Genomic DNA, 20,509 nt, shown 5'->3' on the forward strand with positions numbered 1-20,509 from the left:
TTCCATTGGTGGGACTTTAGGTTCTAACAATTCTCATGTTTTCTTATTCACCTTATGTGATAGTTTAATAGTTTTTTTTTTTTTTTGGTTAACCTGAGAAATCCTTGTGGTAAACCCCCAAGGGCACGCAACCATCTAAACCCATAATTATGAACCAGACAAATCAAGAGGATAAACTTTATTGTGATATATTATGTTGTAATCACTTAAACTCTGGACCTTTGTAAATGATCTTTGACTATTCACCACTTAAGTCAACCTCTAGGGTCGATGGTTTAATAGTTTGACCAAACAATTAAACCTTGAACCATGATGGTTCAAAAAGTTAAATTGTGGGTCAAAGTAGTCCAACTGTAAAAATAAAAATTAACTTTATTCAGAGTAGATAAGACAACAAGCCTATGGTTCACATAAATAAGATAATTTAATAGTTCGACCAAATGATTAAATCCTAAACCATGATGGTTCAAAAAGTTTGATTGTGGGTCAAAGTGATATAACAATAATCAGACATGTAAACAAGATGGTTCAAAGAGTTCAATTGAGTTAGAAGTGCCCAATTATAAAAATACAAATTGGCTTTATCCAGAGTAGATAAGGCCACAGGTCTACTAGTTGAACAAGTCGATTTGGTCTCATAACCCTGCTTCCAAACCTAATGCAATTAAATTTAAACCTATGTCCTATATATAAATATTAATGTTTCAGAACTTTGTACTTCAGTTATCAAGATTGATCCTGTGTCAGCATTGTATGAATCGTAGGAAAATAAATTATTGTTTACATTTCTACAACTTATCGGAACGTCATCAGTCGCATTCTCTTGGTATACAAAGTGACATAACATTATTGATAATCAAGATTATTATAAAAATTAATTTTAATTAGTTTAATACAGATTTAACAACCCCCATTCTACTCTTTTTTCTTGTTTGTGTTTTGAAATTTGAACAAAATTTCAAATCATAAATGGATGCATTCAAACTTGACAGAGTTCTATTCCTTGTTATTATATGGCTGATTTTTCTCCAGCATTATGGTCCACTGGCGTGCCATCCCCTTCCACATAAACCTGATCGCCTCAAGATCTAACTTTTATTTCAACAAAATTCTCAATACGTTTGAAAAGGGTTTAAATCTTCTCCTCGGTATAAACAAATGAAATTTTAAATCAATCTAATTATAATTTACTATAATTATAATTCGATGATGCCATACATGCAATACCATTATAATAAACTAAAAGGCTTCACCATTTGTGTATCAGTGGCAACCAATAGGATGATTTTAGAATGATCTAATGGATTTAGGGTTTGACCTAGTATGATTTTATCTTATTGGGTATTAAAAAGACTTAAAAATTATTGGTAGTTGTAATACCTGACTGGTAACTGAGACTTATTCTAATATCTTATGGCTCCAGGAGCCTTAGGCTTTCAATGAAGTCAAACGAGGACGATTGACTTGACTTGAAGAAAAACCTACCCCTCATGCGACTTTTTCACATTACGAAAGAGTAAGCTCATGCTCAAAACTGGAGTCGCCATAAAATATTAGAATAGGTTTTGGAGAAAATTAGTCGATCCATTATGACCACTCAAAGCACTGCTTGCTTGAAGACTAGCTCTATGCATGAAGATGATGAAAAGCGGCTTCCGGGGTTTCGGTTTCACCCAACAGATGAAGAACTTATAGGGTTTTATCTTCGAAGAAAAGTTGACAAGAAACCCATCAGTATCGATCTCATCAAACAGATTGATATCTACAAGTTTGATCCCTGGGATCTTCCAAGTATGAATACGTACCCAGTTTAATTTCCTTTTGAGTTCGTTTTTAACGAACCATAATTGAATATATCATCATCAGTTTTAATTTTTATTAACCTAAAAAAGGGGTCTTGAGGTTCTTAAATCTATGTTAATTTGTTGCTATCTATTTTGATATTATTAAATCAAACGAAAGAAAGCCTTTGAATCTTAAAGAGTCAATAAATCTTATTCTTTGATTCAGCCAAAGAACTTGATCGAACTAATATTTTTGCTTCTAGCTTGCGTTTTTCTTAAGAAGATGAACGTTTAGTTTGCAGGTGCAGTCCTATTTTAAATTGAAGATGATGGTCAAAAACAATTTTTTCACTTTTCATTAATCGTTTCTTACAATAACTTCAATGGAAATCTGCTTCCTTTTCGTCTTAGATTTAAGAAGAAACCTAGAAATCGATAGCTGATCCAATTCACAGTAGATATAATAGCACTATGTGAAAGACAAAATTTTTCATAAAACCTTTTAATCAATGAGCTACCAGGGATAAAACCAGTAAAAATGTTAACTGTACGCTTTAGTTGGTTGGTCCCTCTCGATCAGTTATGTTTGGTAATCGTTGACACACAAAAAGGGTAATTCTTATCAATCTTCTTCTTGTTAATTTATGAATGAATTTTGGTGCAGAAATTACTACTACGCTGGACAAGGAAGGGTACTTCTTTTGCAAAAGAGGGAGAAAATATAGAAACAGCATAAGACCAAATAGAGTGACGGGGTCCGGATTTTGGAAAGCAACTGGGATCGACAAGCCTGTCTATTCTGAGGAAGGAGAAAAGCGAGAGTGCATTGGACTGAAGAAAACACTTGTATACTATCGTGGAAGTGCAGGAAAAGGCACCAAAACTGATTGGATGATGCACGAGTTTCGCCTTCCCTCCACTGATACTGCCACCACCAATGCTAAAACTGTTCTTCAAGAAGCGGTAAGCACAGTATATATACATATAGACACTCACAATTACTTACACAATTTTAAGTATATAATTCAGTATACAAATAATGTATTATCATATAATTAGATATTAATTTATCTTTAATTTAAAATCACTCAATCATATTATTATGCATCATCTATGTGCTCAATTACATACTTAAAATTGTTTGTATATAGTTTTATTGTATATAGAAATATGATATAATTTGATTCAAATTATAGTTTAGATTGAATTAATCGAATTCTAGCCGAGAATTAGATTTGAATATTCAAGTTTGAACTCAACATAGGTTACATCTAAATTAGATTATTTTCGAATCTTTTATCAATTTTGAGTTGAGTTTTCTGAGTTTAAGTTAATTTTAAGTTAAACCTTACTCAGATTTAACCCAAATAGAATCTATTCTAACTCTACATAGATGGATGAATAAACTAATGTCAACATGTTAATTAAATAAAGATTATTTGAGTTGAATTATTAAAAAAAACTCATAAGCCATTAATGAAAGTATCCTAAAATTAAATCTATATAAATTAAGATAATAATATCCGATTAAATGATTTTGAAATAATTGAAAAAATAAATAATCATATCATTTGATCACAAGTTGTCAATACAATTTTTAAAATTTACTTATACACATAATTTCATTTAAAGATTAAACCTTAAAAAAACAATTGAAGTAATTGAGAGAATCTTAAAAGTTATTTGCCTTTTTTTTTGTAAATTTTTTGTGTGTTTCATCAATATGGCAGGAAGTATGGACCATATGTCGAATCTTCAAGCGAAATGTGACATACAGAAAAAACACACAAGATTGGAGAGATTCATCTTCTTCTGCTAAACGTCATTCGACTTTGGCATCAACCTCTAAAACGTTTACTATTGATTCTAGCAACCAGGAAAGCTACATTAGTTTTGAAGCGTCTGGTGTTCATCATCATCTTCATCAACTTAATAAGCCAATGAAACCCCTAGTTGATCATAATATCAATTATCAGACGAACCAGCAGTACGTAGCTGCAGAGCAGTTGAGCAGTACCATTGTCAATTCTCCAATATCAGCAGCATCCTCTTCTATATCAAACTTTCAGAATCCATATGGAAATGAGTTGTTGGCATATGAGAATTGGGATGAACTCCGATCAGTCGTAGGATTTGCATTTGATGATACGCATACAGTCGGTTAAACGTGGCGATTTATGTACTTACATATAGCGATATTCAATTGAATACGCGTATTATCTATGTATGATGAAATGGTATACGTAGGATTTTATCGTAGATATATATAGTTACATATGTAGTTATCATATTTGTATGGACATTTTTAATTGGGTTGTGACAGTTTATTAGAATTATATAATAAATCAAAGACCTGATACTGCTATGGTGATTGATTAATTAGAAAATTTGCGCCAAAGTTTTATTTCCCCAAAGCATCAACGATATTTGTATTCTATAATATACGATATGTATTTTATAATATGATTTGATATGATATAAAAAAACAATACATATCATAACATGTATCAAATTAATACAATACAATAGACATATCCTAAACTTTTAGAAAAAAATGATAATATAGTAAGGATATATATAGAAATTTTAAATTCTCAATAATATTTGTAATATTTTTCAAAATTATGTCATATCAATTTTAATTTTTTATTATTTTATTAATATTTTAGTTTTTTATTTTTTAAAAATTGTATTATACGATAAGATATTTGATATACAATACGAAAAACTAGGTTTTCGATACCTAATATGATATACGATTCGACTGCCATAGTAAGTTTAGTGGCAATATTTAATACACTGTAATAAAAATATTTTGAGTTCAAGTGGTAAATTAACATATTACAATTATTTCTCATATATTATTATCATATTCAGGATAAAAATGTGATCATTCATCAGCGGAGAATATTTATTTTGTTTATTTTGGCTGGGTGAAATAAAAAATTTAAAGATCCTTTAAATAATTTGTTTTTAAAATCGTCTGGATATAGAGTGAACAAACCATATTAATCATAGGAAGTGTTATATAATTTATAGAGGAAACTATATGTATGTTTGTATGGTAATTAGCATAGCATAATCCTTATATTATATGTTTGGAGTCCTCCGAAATCCTTTGAAACTAATTAGAGGTTGATTATTTATCATAATCTAGGGGATTTATATATATATATCTACTTTTCCGATTTAAGTAATGTTATGTATACATTTTTTCAATATTTGATTGATTACTCAGAACATATGTCATTATATGTTGAATGTTATTTTATTTTTAATTCAAAATTACATAATCATATGATGTTATTTACACTATCATTTATTAGCTTAAAAATTCAATTTAAATACAAATATAAAGCCTTCAACCTATGCTACCTCAAATACGCTCAAAATATTTAAAAATACTATTTTATCCTTGGACATAGTAGTAGATATTATACGCATAAATTATTTTTTTCACCTAAAATCTAACTCTGCAAAAAAAAAAAAAAAAAAAAAACCTAAGGCTATAAAAAGAAATTTGTAATTTTACCATCCAAATAATAAAAATAAAAAAATAAACTCTTTTATAAATTTTATCTTAACCTTTTAAACATGACAATTTGATTATTTTATATATTTATAAAATTATAATTGTGTCATTGTAATTCCAATTTAGAAACTTTAGTTATCATTATAATCAACCAAAATCCGCTACACCACCATAATGAGCCACACTCCACCATATATTATAGCAAGTTTAGTTTTGAATTAATTATTTTTTAGATATTAAGAAATCAAAATTTTATTCAGGAAAAGACAAATAATTCAATTGATAATGATCAAATAAAATCTGAAAAGATAAAGTAATTCAACTAATGATAATATAAAGTTTTGATCTTGAACTTCAACAATTACTTCTTAAGTCTTGTAAATGTTTTATCCATTATAATCAAGTTTTAATCTTAACCTTAATTACGATTAATCAATCCAAATGAACAAATCAGAACGATCTTAAAGCCTTTAAATTTTAACAATCTTTAGCGAGCAAAGGTTGAAGAAACCGAAGAAGAAAAAAGTTTAGATGGCAAAAAAGTTAGACCCGTTACATTAAATCCTTCGTTGTTTAAAATATTCTAAAGCATCTAGATTTTTTATATTGAAATGTTTTATGTTAAATGCAAGTGAAAAAAAGTAAATGATGTTTAAATGATTAAAAGTTAATGGTTATAATTTATTTAAAGAGAGAGTGGGGTATCAGGTTAAAGAGTATAGAGTAACTTGTTGGAATAAAAAGTGGTGATTTAATGATAACAATAGTGGTGAGAGAGACTAATCTGACCTCTCTGAATATTGATCAGGCTAACATAGGCCACCCAACAAGAAGAGATTGAAACTGATAGAGAAAAAAACGTGTTAATGTAAATTTGATATATTCTGGTAATTTGGAATTATAGATAAATTATGAAAAATAAAATAGTTAGCCATAGCATAGTAATATAACTTTCTAAGATTGTGTTTGTGTAAGTTTTTTTTTTTTTTTTTGGGGTAAATGGACTTAAATTTTGAGTAAAAAAAAAAGTGGTTAAAATGTTCAATAAATGACAGTTTTCAAGGCCAATCTTTGAATGGGAAAATTTTAATTATTCGTAAACAGACTGGAAAACAAATTGGATGGGCCAACAACAGGTTGACCATTTCAGCCCACGTACAAAAATCCTAGTGTTTTAGGAACAGTAGACGTTACCAAATTGAATTGAAATAGAAATTTGAGTGATTTTGTCAGGGACAAGAACCGACCATATTGTGAGCCAAAATTTGAGGCACAAGGCTCGCTTTCAAAGGCTGAAGAATCCACCGTCCACGTGAAAAAAAACAGTGAAGCAGTTTTCAAAGAGTTGTCTTGTCGTGGACAAAACATGTCTTGAATAAAGCACATTTATTCGGAACTCAGTGGCTCCATTCGCCTAATCACTGGGAGGTCCCAGAATCTCCTTTTATGATCTCACGGACCATCTCAGCCATTATAAACCACATACCTCTTGTAGCTCTGGATAAACAAGTATCTTCCCTTCTTTGATGCCAAATTCCAATTCAGGCCTACCCATTGATATCAATTTAATGTTTATCATGCTATGATGTAATTCATAGAAAGCTAATCTTAGCACAAATACTCCACCAAAACAAGAACATATATGATACGTCTATGCCTCTTGATCATTTCCAAATGGGTAAGCTGGAAAGTAATGGCAAAATGTCTGTAGGGCTTGAATGAAAAGGGTATATGTTAAGGTACCAAAACTAAAGGAATGAGATTATATGTATAATTTTATATAAAAATAATAATGTATCATTTTATAATTATATATTATTTTATTTTTAATTTTTAACTATCTAATTATATAATAATATTATATTAATATTTATACATAAAATTATATATAAAAATTATACACATGATATTCACCTTTCTAAAATATTGATTGATAATGACATGTGGGTGGGTGACAAATTTACTTTTTTTCTTTTGTGGCTATGGTTAAGTAACGTAGGCCACATTTTTTTTAATTATGGAAAGCAATAAACGAGGAGGCCTGTGAAGGCTCAGTAGAGTAGTGCAGTGGTTGAATCAGTGAAAGAACTGGGAGTAGTATTTTTGTTTTTTTCCTTTTCGAAAAGGAATAGACTTAAGAATTACCGCAAAAATGGGAACACAAAGGACAATTGAAGCTGGATCCAATTTTTGAAAAGCATATGAAGCATGGTGAGTTTGATGGTCCTGAATTTTCACGTGCTGTGTTGCCTTTATTTTTTATCAGTATTGTGAGGAAGGAATCTCTATGTGCCTTGTGTACGTAACTCATGATGATCATAGCAGCAGATTGATTTCATATTTTTCCTAGTTTAAAAGACTAGTTCAATGGACACAATGAGTGCAAAAATAAGCTCATAGAATCAGAAATAGTCCAGAATTCGCACTTGACCACTTCGGCGGACATGAAAACAATGAATGCTTAAATGCGTTTATATTATAATAATGTAGCAAAGGTCAAGTGAATTGACATACGAAGCCTCTACACTTCCACTAAAAGACAGTCGGTTATGAAAATAATTCCCTCGTCCCTCCATCCCAAACAAACCTGTCTTTCTCACATTGATGGAATGTTAATTACTACATAATTATTGTCTTAGATACGGTAAATAAACTTTAAGGGAAAAGGACTATTTCCCATCCATTTTTTAAGCTTATTCCAAACTAATACTCACGAGAGATAAAAAACCATTTCTCCAACTCATGATCAAGCTGTCGTCTAATTTTTCAGTTAGGAGCAAAGATAAAATCGATATTTTATTATTTATATTAAAAAGTTATAAAATTTATTACTTTTCACCCTCCTTAGATTTTAGAAACTAACATTTCATCTTTAACCAAAGTTTTTAAACTTTGAAAACTAATATTTTCACCCTCAAATCTAAGGTTTCCATATTTTTCAAAATACAGTCGTCCCCCATAACTTTCAAAAATAACAGTTTTACCTTCATTCTTCAATTTCATCTTCCGACGTCGTCACCGGCCTTTTCCTTCTCCTGGTGTAACGACAGTAGTGCGACAAAGAGATTTTCATCTCCTCGTCACACGGAACGACAAAGAGACGGAGATCTCTTCATCGCACGATGCGACAAAGAAATAAAGATCTCTTCGTCGCTCCACCTAGACGACGAAAGAAAAATCTTCGTCGTCCTTCGTCTGTTCTTCTAGATCTAGAAGACTCTTCATCGTCCAGATCTGGGAGACGAAAGATCGTCCTTCGTCCTCCTTTATAGTCAGAGATGAGAGATCGATGGAATGCGTCGGTCGTCGGTGGTAGTCGAGAAGAAAGTAAACTCTAGGGATGAAATCTAAACTTTGAGGATAGATTGAGTTGTTAGTTTTTAAAAACTGAAAAGAAGAAATGATGAAATTTTAAAACTTTAAGGTTTTAAATAGTAAAATATCGATTTTACCCCTGTCTTTAACTGAGAAATTGGACGACAGTTTGGTCATGGGTGGGAGAAAGGGTTTTTCATCTCCCATGGATATCAATTTGGGTTTGGTCTAAAAAATGGGTGGGAAATAGTGCTTTTCCCTAAACTTTTATTTTAACTTTAATCATTTGGGATAAACAGAAAGGGTAAAAAGGGAAGAAAAGGCGGATAAAATCTGACAATTACAAAATAACTAGCAATTAAATCATACAACCCAGAGCAAAATAACACAGCATAATCACACGGTACAACATTTCAGTGGTGATGGTGATGAAGATCATCACGATTGAAAAACAGATCAACGCTCAGGATTAAACAACAAATTTTAAAAGACAAATAGAAACCCTCATAAACAAATTAAATACACAAGGAACAGAAGAGCCGCGCGTGTCACTTGGTTTGCGTTCATGGCTTAGTAATCGGCTGCTGTTGGCAGCTGTTCGTGTGAGCTGCTAATGAAAAAGAACTCGTAGACGAGGCCGGCAAGCCCACCGCCGATCAATGGACCAGCCCAGTAGACCCAGTGGTTTTCCCAGGTCCAGCTCACCAAGGCTGGCCCAAAAGACACGGCTGGGTTCATTGAAGCTCCATCAAAAGCTCCACCGGCCAAGATGTTGGCGCCCACAATGAAACCGATTGCAATTGGGGCAATAATTCCCACACTGCCCTTCTTTGGGTCAATGGCTGTGGCGTATACGGTGTATACCAAACCAAAAGTCATCACGATCTCGAAGACGAATGCGTTCCATACACCAACTCCTGATGACAGAGAAAAAGCTGACGTGGTCTGCGCATCACATAACCCAAAATTAGTTTCTAAAGTAACTGTAATTAACTAACTATATCACAAATTAAGAGTATTAAGAAGTGACTAACTTACCATGCCGTTGGTGGAGAATTTAAGCAGGAGGCAAGCGACGGTGGATCCGAGAAGCTGAGCGATCCAGTAGAGGATGCCACGCAGGAGGGTGATGTTGCCACCAACGAAAGCACCGAAAGTGACAGCGGGATTAACGTGACCACCGGAAATGTTGGCTCCGACGGAAACGGCAACGAAAAGACCAAAACCATGAGCAAGGGAGGCGGCAACAAGGCCAGCGGGGGTAGTGGAACCGTTATCAGTGAGCTTGTTGAAGGCCATGCCTGAGCCTTCACCGGCGAACACAAAGATTAGAGTAGAGATAAACTCTGCTAAGGCAGCTTTTAGGGCGTCGGGATGGGTGGCCTCACGGGGATGGCCAACGGCAATGTTTCTGATCGGCATAATGATCAAGATCAAGAGTAGAGATCGTGAGTGAGAAAAGTGTACAACTCACAGGAGCGTTCAGTAACTGGTCTCAACTTCATAAACTGGAGGTGGTACTTATAATCGAAGTGTGTACATGCTGAAAACCAGTTGTAGGCCGTTTCCGGTAAATAAAAAATGGAAATTAAAAAAAAAGAATTATTAATGTTGTAATCGGTGGTAGATTAGTGGACTAGTGAGAAATAATTTTAATAATTGGTGATAAGTGAAGCTACCGGCAGTTTTACTAAGTACAGCTCAGCAGTCTACAGTAAACGAAGATAGAGTGACACGTGTACGAATGACGTAACATGGGACTGACTGTAACAACAAAATTATTTTTGTCAATAAATTTCTGTTGAAGATATACATGAGATGAACACGACAAATTGGCATGCATCACTAAATAATAAAACAAAGGTGATGAGTCTAATCAATCTTGTAAATGTAGTAGTGTAAACCCCTAAAGTAGCTTCATAGGTGTTGGCTTGGAATCCTCGATAATGAAGTTTTGGGTTTAAGGTCGGCGAATTTACATCCAGATTAAATATTAATTTATTTAATATAATAATTACAAAATTAACCATTACTTAAAATTTAATTTACTTAATATAATGTTATATAAGAAATTTAATTTAAAGAAATTTTTCGTTAAAAAAATTAAAATATTCATATTTAGAGTTAGAAATTATAATTACCAAATTCATAGATTATGAACAGGATTTGTTTAGAAATTATAATTACCAAATTCATAGATTATGAACAGGATTTGTTAATAAATTTTTATTGAAAATATAAATGAGAAATTTGCTCTTTACACATGTGCATGCTTTGAGATTTATATTTTGTACCTTGAAAAAAATGTTTTGTAATATTATTTAAATTACAAAAAACGTTGGTTTGATGGCCAAAGAAGCATCTACACATTTTCCTTTTATTAAATCAAATAATATGATTTAAGATTTGAAAATAAAAATACTTAGTAAGACCATCCTGCGGTGGAGTTGGATATGTATTAAAAAAAAAAAAGTTTGTTTTGTTTTTGTCAGGATAAAATCATGACAATTGTCCTTCATCAATTACATTTAGTGAGGCTGTAGTTAAACTTTTATCTCCTAGAAAAATAATGACAAACGCACTCAATCAATAAATACCTAATCATTAAATAATAATTAATTATACAAATAATAAAATTAAATTTAAATTTGAGTTCGCCAATCTCCTTTTAAACTTATTAAACTTAAATTTTAAACTAAGTTAAATATTATAATCGAAAAAGCTGATTAAACTCCATAGATATTTTTTACGGATAAGCACGACCAACAGAACCCTTTTGTCTCCTTTCAATAATTTTTTTTTTTTCAATGAATAGCGGAATTGTACATGGTAATAGACAACCGTTAGTATTATCACATTGGTTTTTTAGTCAAATTACTTTAGAAAATTAAGTTGAAAGACGTTATTTTGTTTTCTTGTTGATTAACTACATAAAGTTCCAAGACTAATTTAAATGAATAATAAAAAATAAATAAAAAGATTCTTCGAGATGTTTTTTTTTCTCTTTTCTACACCCTGCTAAAAAAGGAGCTGAGCCCATAAATAAATAAATAAATATGCTTTTTATTCTACCGCCATGATTGTCGCAAATAATATTTTTGCATACGAGGCTAAATTACGAAATTGGGTTTGGTACAGTTAGGACAATAGTAGTCTTTCATATCTTTTGCTAAACTCACCAACATGTCATAAAAAAAGATTAAATAAACATAATTCTAAGTTAAAAAACAAAAAGGCTCTCATGGAAATCAATTAACTTTCCAGTCCAGGGGATCTTCACCATATAAAGCCGAGTCCTTCTCAGGTCATTTCCCTTGTAGCTTTTATTCCTCCTACTCTGTCATAATATTTTCTTAGAATTATTAATAATTATGGATAAGTAAGCTGTTAAGCAGGTGACTAAACCATATTAAAAAAATCTTTGTACTCAAATCTTCTGATTGTAGTGGATTCTTTATTAATAATTTGATTCATTTCAAAAGCAATCATTCATTCAGGATTTAATTTAAAAAAAAAAAAGATGTAGCATATATTATTATTATTTAATGAACATGTGAACAGCATCTATAAAAAACATAAATGTTAATGTAATCCTTGGAATTAGAAATATTGAAATGCGGGCATATGATGATTTTAAAACAAAACAATAACGTGGATCAACGATTGTCTTTTGTCCGGAAAGGAATTTGGGATCCCCTTTCGGTAGGCATTGTCAAAAAAGTGCCACAAATTGAACTCTTACCTATCAAGTAAATAAAGATGCATTTATTTTTATATGAAAATATTTAAAACATCTAAGTTCAATTATAACTCCTCCCACTTCAATCCCTTTGGCAAACCGCCCAAATTTCGACTAGGAGTGTCCTTGGAAAGCAACATGTTAGCTGGGTTCTTTTTATATTTATAGTAATTAGACTGCCTTTAATTATTACAACCCAATTTAATTTAAATTAAATAATATTTATAGTAATGGGTAAATCAATGCACCTTCCAGATTCGGTAAACCAGACAAAAGAACCTGAATACATAACTAGGTGAATCAGACAGGAGAATCCGTCCCTGTCATAATTGGTTGGTGGTATTAACACTTTTTTTTCTTATATTACTGTGGGCTTTTTTTTTCTTTATGATTAGACATGAATGAAATTGCAGGGTGCAGCGGATGAGGATTGAAGGCCGAGGGAGAAGGGCATGTGAAAAGTGGATCAAAATGATGAGGATGCAGGGTCAACAGCCTGGCAGCAATTTGATTGGTCTATCTCAATAGGTAGCAAACCAATAAAGGACAGCTGTCACATCTACTTTCAGTAGTGGTGAGCGTCCATTGTACACGTGGCCAATGACAAATTCACAATCCAAGACCCTATGCTGACGATGAAATTCTAGTCGGTTTATTTTTTCAGTCGGCAGAGGCTTCTGGTTCTAGTCTTCTCCCCCACCAAGTGAAAAAGACATGAACGATTAAAATGTTGAAAAATAATACTTTCAAGAGCTTTCTCAAATAAACTATAGTATATACAATGAAATGTAAGCGTCCAAAATTTCTTCATGAACATGGATCCAAGATTAGAACAATTTTGTCAGCAATCAATGATGCTTTTCTTTTCTGTAAAAAAGTCTAATAACAGCGACCTCATCTTCTCCTTTTCATTAAACAATAACAATTCTGCAGCCACACATCTAATATAAATTTTTTAGAATTGGGTTCAGTGGATTTATATATGTCCAGAAATTTCACGAGACAGTTTGATGGTGGGGCAAGATTCTGAGTTCATGATTGATGGAGAGGCAGATGAACAGTATTATCTTGTTGCAGCATAAGCTTGACGTTTAATTTTGGAGTATATAGAGTTGTCGATAGGCAGGAAGGATAAGATCCTCGACATTATATAAATAAATAACAAAATTATATTTTTTAAATAATATATATAATTATATGTATAAATAATAATATATTATTATGTAATTAATGTTATTTTATATCTAATTTAAAATTATTAATTATATAATGATATATTATTATTTATATTTACAATATTACTCATAAATAAATTAATTAAATTGCTGTGCTTGTGTAATTGTATATAAGGTTGGGTTCGGTTTGCATGGAACCGACATGAATTCGTAACATTTCTTACTTGCCACACAAATAAATATTTGAGCAGAAGAGCAACTTCTACTACTGGAGTACATTCCAAACAAAGAGCTTATTTGACAGAAGGCACACCTACTATGAACACTTTCATGGTCTAATCGTTTAAGCATTGCTCGAGCCCTCGAATGTCTCCACTTAATCCCTGACACACCTATTATCCTCAGAGGTGTGAAGCCCTTCCCTTGATTGATTGTAACCATGCCAAGCTTGCAGATTTTGGGCTTTGCAAATTGGGCTATGAAACATTTGCCCAGGCTCTTTGGGTTACACTAAAACTAATTACCTCAAAACCGGAATCGTTTTACCCAAAGTAACGTGTATAGCTTCGGAGTTTTACTTCTGGAGCTAACAACTGGACTTAAATCAACGCAAGGTTCAGAGACACTAGCTGAATGGACAGAAGAATGCAGGGAAAATGATGATTCAGGGGTTTGGGGTCAATTGTTGGACCTAAAACTCAAGGGTGAGGCTGATTTAGAGCAACTAGAGTGTTGGTGGACATAGCAAACTCGGCTCTAGTTAAGAATTGTGAAGGTAGACCAGATATGAGCTGCATTGTTGACAGGATTACGAGTTGTATGGAACTTCAATCTCATGATAAGCTTGAGTAGTTATCTGTATAGTTAAATCAACAGTCGTAACAAATCTTAATAATTTATTATATTGATTCTTTTAATTGTAACAAGTATAATTATTGTAAACAAATTTATGAACACCACTAAGCCTCGTTTTATAGAATTCTTTTGAGCATAGAGGGAAAGAAGAAGAGTGAAGAGACAAAAAGGCCCAACTTACTAGACACCGTGCAGGGCACATTTTTGCCAACTTTAAAATCGCCTACCGTGGCCTAAAATGTAGAGACTTTTTCTAACGTGCAAGGAAGTAGATAAATTTGAGTTTAATGAGGTTATGGGTGCAGTGAGGGCAAATAGTGAAGATGCTTACAGTAGGTTCTCCTTTGTGAGCCTTACTATGAGTATAAACTTGTATATAAATAATTTTATATTATTATATAATTAATATTATTTTATCTATAATTTAAAATAATCAAATTATATAATGATATATTATTGTTTATATTTATTATTTATGCTTAATTTTATTGTGTATGTAAATATTTTTTTAACCTTTAATTTTTTTGAACTTTTTATTTAATTATCTAAAATTTTATTTTACAGATTGTGAGGATGAATATATAACATAAGTAAAGGAATTGAAATGTTAATTTCTTTTAAATGGTTTCTTATAAAAATGAGGTTTTGCGTGCGAATCATGGTAATTGAATCATGAATTATGTATCTTATTATGTATCAAAAAGTTAATTTTTTATATTATGTATTTAGTTCATATTATATAATACAACTTTAAAAATATAAAATATTAAAATATTAATAAGATAATAAAAAATTTTAATTGATACATTATTATTTTAAAAAATATCATAAAAACCCTTAAACTTTTAAAAATTCACATATATACTTGTATTATATCATCATTTTTTTTTTAAAAGTATATAGATTCGTATCATTATTATATATCATATCGTACGATATGTTTATTATACGCATTAATTCAATATTCTATATAATACTATTAATTTTTATCTATATTATATTATATCATAAAATATGTATAATATATTGTAAGATATTGATACTACGATGCAAATACCCATAGGTGAAAGGTGTGGTGTCAATCTATAATGGTTGATGTGTCATTTCTTATACTAGGCCAGAGCAAGCCATCCTTTAAGGTGAAGGCCTAAGGCTCAATTTGTAGCCCAATACGGCATATGTTGGAGCTTCAACAGATTTCATACTGCCCTTTACGTACCCAACCCCATCTCTTAACTTCTACTTTATTGAGACTATTACTTTATGTTAATTATATTTCTAGTAATGTTACTTACAAGGCGGTGGAGTGTTGCCGCCAAAAACATGAAACACGGTTGAGGTGGACCCTTTTGGTAATGATTTTGCGATGAAAAGTTGACATTTTCCCTACAGAGAAGCTGCCTGTGATATCATTAAAAACAATAACATGATAAACATTGCATGCCTAATTATTAACTTAACATTTTGGCTTATAAATGGAATCATTATCACTTACTTTTATTAGATTTTTGAAGGTTACCTGGATACAAAGTAAATAGATTCAACAAAAAGGGTTAGCAGGAGCCTTTGTTAGCATTAAAGTTAGATTCAAACTGAATTTGTTTAAGTTTGAGTTTGATTCGAACGAGTCTGAAATAAGCTCGAGCTTATGCTTGAAAGTTCAATATTTTCGAGTTTAAGTTTTACAAGTGATCAATTCGTCAAGCTTAAGAGTTTAAAAATTTTGATACAAAATAATATAGTTTTAACTAATATACATTAAAATAACGTCATTTTAGTGAAAAGTTAAACTCAAAACTCGATTCAAATTCAACTCATTTGAAACAAATTTAACTTAATTCGAATCTAACTCTAGTTAGCATATTGTCTTGATGCTCAAGTCATAACAATATTTGTACTTTATGATTAAATGGACTAATTTATGGTATAAGAGAAGAAGAGAGTGTCTCTAGTTTGTCAATACTATGTTTATACGAATGCACGCTTTGGATTACCCTTGATAATGGTTATATATTTGTATGTTTTTGTGTGAGAGGGACATGTGCAATTGAGGTAGACCTTCAGGGTGATAATGTTTTATCACAAAAAATAAAAAATTAGTTTAAAGATAGATTAATTAGAAAATTACCAGTTATAAGTTATTATTATATTTTATAAAATTTGATAAAAACTAGTAAATATAAATAATTATTATATTTAGTTAGAAATAATAAAAGAATATTAAGATATTATTTTACTTAAATATCATTCAATATAATTATATTAAAATATTTTTTATGTTATTATATTAATTGAAAATGCAGTTATTTTTGTCCTAAAAAATTAATAAGTAAGAATATAATTGTAATAAAATTAAGATTACCTTAATAATTTTTAATAAGATGGAGACGGTCATAAAAATACTATTTAAATTATTTGTCACATCATCATTAGTAATAGAAGATTATCAAAATATTTTATTATTTACAAATCAAATAAAGTAATAAAAGTAATAAAAGATCGATTACCAAAACAATTTTTTAACACTTTTCATCGAACAATATCTCAATGTTTTTTTTTTCCCAAGTGAGTGCGGAACTATTGGGCTCACATACCATACTTTTTTGTCTTTGTTGAGTCCACAATTAAAGTGTTAGGATCTCAAAGTATAAAATATAAAACTTGAATCTCATATCAAAAAATATGTGTTTATGATGTAGAACTTACATGATTTTGGGCTCTCTGATCTTAGCAATTAGTTTTTAAGTTGTAGTTCTTCTAAGGTTCATATCATATGATATCAAAGCCACCATTCTATCCTCGTTGCAATTGTGTGACGCGGGTGATAATATCGACATTGCAATGTCTACTTAAGCTAAATAAAGAGCTAATATACAGCCAATCCATATGAGCATTGAGGCTGCAACGTGTAGTGATATGTTAAGATTGTCTCTCAACTACAATTGTGCGACAAAAAAAAGTGATATCAACCCCATATGGGCGTTGAGACTGCAGAATATAGTAATATGTTAGGATCCCAAAATATAAGATTTAGAACCTACATTACAAAATATAAACTTCTGATGTAAAGTTTATATAACGTCTTTCATGTGATACATTCATCTTATTATAGTATAGATTGATAATCACGGTAAAAACATTAACATCAACACTAAATATGTTACACGTGAAAGAACTACATGTTGTAACTACCTTACATACTAATTTTACGTTAGGTTGGTTTGTGGTTCAAGGTTTACAATGAAATAAGAAACAAAAAAAGAAAGTTTGTCTTGTGCTTCACGAGACGGCGAAGACGCTCTGAACCTTGCGAGCTTAATACCTAGGAGAGGATGAGGAGGTATTATTTTCTCTTAACTGGGATTTTTTTTTTTATAAATATATTAGTCAAAAAACCTAGGTGTCAAATGAAGGGAATATTGACACTTTCCACACAAAACCTGTTTGTTGTTACTATGAAATATAATTATAATAAAATAAGCTACATGATAATTTGTCATGCACCACTACAACGGCTTAACTCTTCTCTAGCTACATATTTGCCAATTACATTTAGAAATAACTCCCATTAACTACAAAATTATTTCAAGAAAAACCTATAATCAAATGGTGACCATTTGTTTCTTAGCAAGGTGAGTACAATATAAAAGGTTCAATTAATTAAGTTAAAAGCTTAGTATTTACGTATTTCGAGTTTTCTCTTTGGCAACTAGGAAATCTTGTCTGGTTTGATAAGACAGATAAACCCTGAGTGTAATTACTAGACCTATAATCACTATACTAGGTAAATCAGAGTTTTATAAACATAACAAAAGCTTAAACTCAGATTTTCTTCTTGAAAATTTTAATGTTTTACTGATTTTATTAACCCTTATAATCTATTTTAAGTTTTAATTAGTTATGTATTTCTTCAATTTTAACGTGAAACTACCTTTTCTTCTTTCACAATAATAATTGAAGCCCCATCTTTGTTAGTTCGAACATGTGAAAATAGAATAGCTAAGCTCAAAATAGTAATGGTAATATAAAAAATTGTTTTTGTTAGTGACTTGCTTTCCATTTTGTCAAACCAAAACCTTAAATTAATAATCGATAGTAGTAAGTTAAATAGAATAATGGCAGTAAAGGGTAGTGGAGAAGTAGTAGTAGAGGAGTTAAAGGAAACGACAATAACATGGTAAGTAAAGAATAACCAAATAAATCATAAATTAATATTTCAAACCAAATTCAACCCACCAACCAAATCCAGAAATATGACTGAAAATGTAAACGAGATTTTTTTTAAGATGCTTTCCTTTGAGTCACTAACTATTCATTGTGCAATGTTGTGGTGGCTTCTGCCATTACGTGCCCTTCATAATCCTCCTTTTCAATGATTCTTTACGCCAAGAATCTTCTCATTTTCACAACACACACTCTTCTCCTTCTCTTTCTCTATGCTCACTTCACACCCACAAACTCTCCCTTCAATCATTTCCATTAGAAATCCTCTTTCTAAGGTCACCGCCCTTCGTTTTATATTTTTATTATTAACGTTTGCTTGTTGCTTAATCAGTTTCTTGGAACATATACTTCAACTTTCAGTAATATTTAAGTTAATTTCTATATATTTGAACACTATTTAATTCTTGCATTCTTGACATTGCTACTAAATAGGAGGCAAGGTATCTCTTCTCTCGAATAACAATGTTATGTATATATATTTTTAATACACAATTTAGGTACATAAATGATATATTATCATGTGATTAAATGCTATTTAATTTTTAATTTAAAATCATATAATCACATAATTATATATCATCTGTATATTTAAATTATTTATCAGAAATACATATACATAGTTTTATTGCATAGCATTGTCTCCTATATTACATTGAAGGGTTGTCTCCTCTGCGTACAAAAAATTATATAGAAGGGTTTTCTCCTATGTTAGATAGTATGGAGGAAAAAAGGGTCATTTATAAAGAATTCAACAAAATTAACAACTGATGAGCTGTTTAATTAAAATTTTAGTTTTTTTCTTAATTAATTATTTCACGCCGTGAGGACAGAAGGATAATTAAGCATCAACTCACTGACTTCCTGTCCATCATCTTCCAAACCTCCATAATAATCTGCTGTATGTCTATTCTAATTTCCAAAACTCATGATAATTAATCAATCATGTTACACGCATATCGTGTCAAGACTATAAAAATATGCTTCACATTTAATTATTTCATTAGACAATGGAGCATGCCACTTCACATTGCTACATTTTCTATATGTTTTGGTCTCCAAATTTGATGCATGCTTGGTTATAAGCCCACTCCACATTAAGCTAATTATATTTGACTTAATAATTTGTTTAGGGTCTGACTAATTATATTTTTAGTGAAGGATACTTCTCTCTTTATCACCACATAAGTAGTAAAAAATTATGTAGCAGTAAGTTAAGTTTGATTAGAGAGATGGGTTCTTTTAGGTTTAACTTTACCAACTCTTAATGATTGGGTAAAGCATGTATTAAATTGGATCATTAAGGCGGCGTGATTGTTGGGAATTTGGCTAATTAATCTAAGTAAAAATGTGTGAAAAGGGTGGGTCAACTGCACATCTAAGTGTACTTCTCCCACAATCTTAATTTATTTACCCTTGATGAGTAGTTTGATTTGCAAAAAAAGATTCAATATATAAAAGAGTATAGTTTTAAATCTCTTTTTAGAATATATCAAAATTAAATTTTTAATTTACTTAATTTAATGATTATAGAGTCGATTATTAGATTTAAAGTTTGTTCTGTTTTGTATGATTGAATTTGACCAAATATAACGATTCAGTTTGGATAAAATTTCTCATTTAAAAAACAAAAAAAAAGACTTAATAGATTTTATAATTTAAAGGGTTATATAGTTATCCAACCAACCAAACAGTGCTAGTGTAAGAAGCAAATAAAAATTAATTAAAATAAAAAACTGAAAATTGATGAAAGAGAAGGAGAAAAAAAAGGCAAATTATGTGGTTCCAGGCTTGCAAACCAATCCTCCAAAAAGGAATCGTTGGCAAAAAGTAATGGGTTTGCTTGAAAGCCAACCGAATCTCACTCGTTTCCTCGCCTCCTCATACT

The 20,509-nt window shown here is 30.8% G+C and overlaps 2 protein-coding genes across 2 annotated transcripts; one reads left to right on the plus strand and one right to left on the minus strand.

Annotated features, from left to right (window-relative positions):
* The first annotated feature begins 1,497 nt into the window (after positions 1-1,497).
* Positions 1,498-4,131, plus strand: LOC123193558 (transcription factor JUNGBRUNNEN 1-like). The gene is made up of 3 exons (XM_044606596.1): positions 1,498-1,791; positions 2,449-2,747; positions 3,515-4,131. Exons 1-3 carry the CDS (start codon positions 1,590-1,592, stop codon positions 3,947-3,949), a joined length of 936 nt encoding a protein of 311 aa, XP_044462531.1. The 5' UTR covers positions 1,498-1,589; the 3' UTR covers positions 3,950-4,131.
* Positions 4,132-8,965: 4,834 nt separating this feature from the next.
* LOC123227054 (aquaporin TIP1-1) lies at positions 8,966-10,164 on the minus strand. Its single transcript, XM_044651681.1, has 2 exons — positions 9,670-10,164; positions 8,966-9,576 (listed from the first exon to the last, which is right to left on the minus strand). The coding sequence occupies exons 1-2, from the start codon at positions 10,051-10,053 to the stop codon at positions 9,202-9,204; spliced, it is 759 nt and encodes a 252-aa protein (XP_044507616.1). The 5' UTR covers positions 10,054-10,164; the 3' UTR covers positions 8,966-9,201.
* Positions 10,165-20,509: the final 10,345 nt, after the last annotated feature.

This window comes from Mangifera indica, chromosome 1, assembly GCF_011075055.1.
Source record: "Mangifera indica cultivar Alphonso chromosome 1, CATAS_Mindica_2.1, whole genome shotgun sequence".
NCBI classification, from domain to species: domain Eukaryota; kingdom Viridiplantae; phylum Streptophyta; class Magnoliopsida; order Sapindales; family Anacardiaceae; genus Mangifera; species Mangifera indica.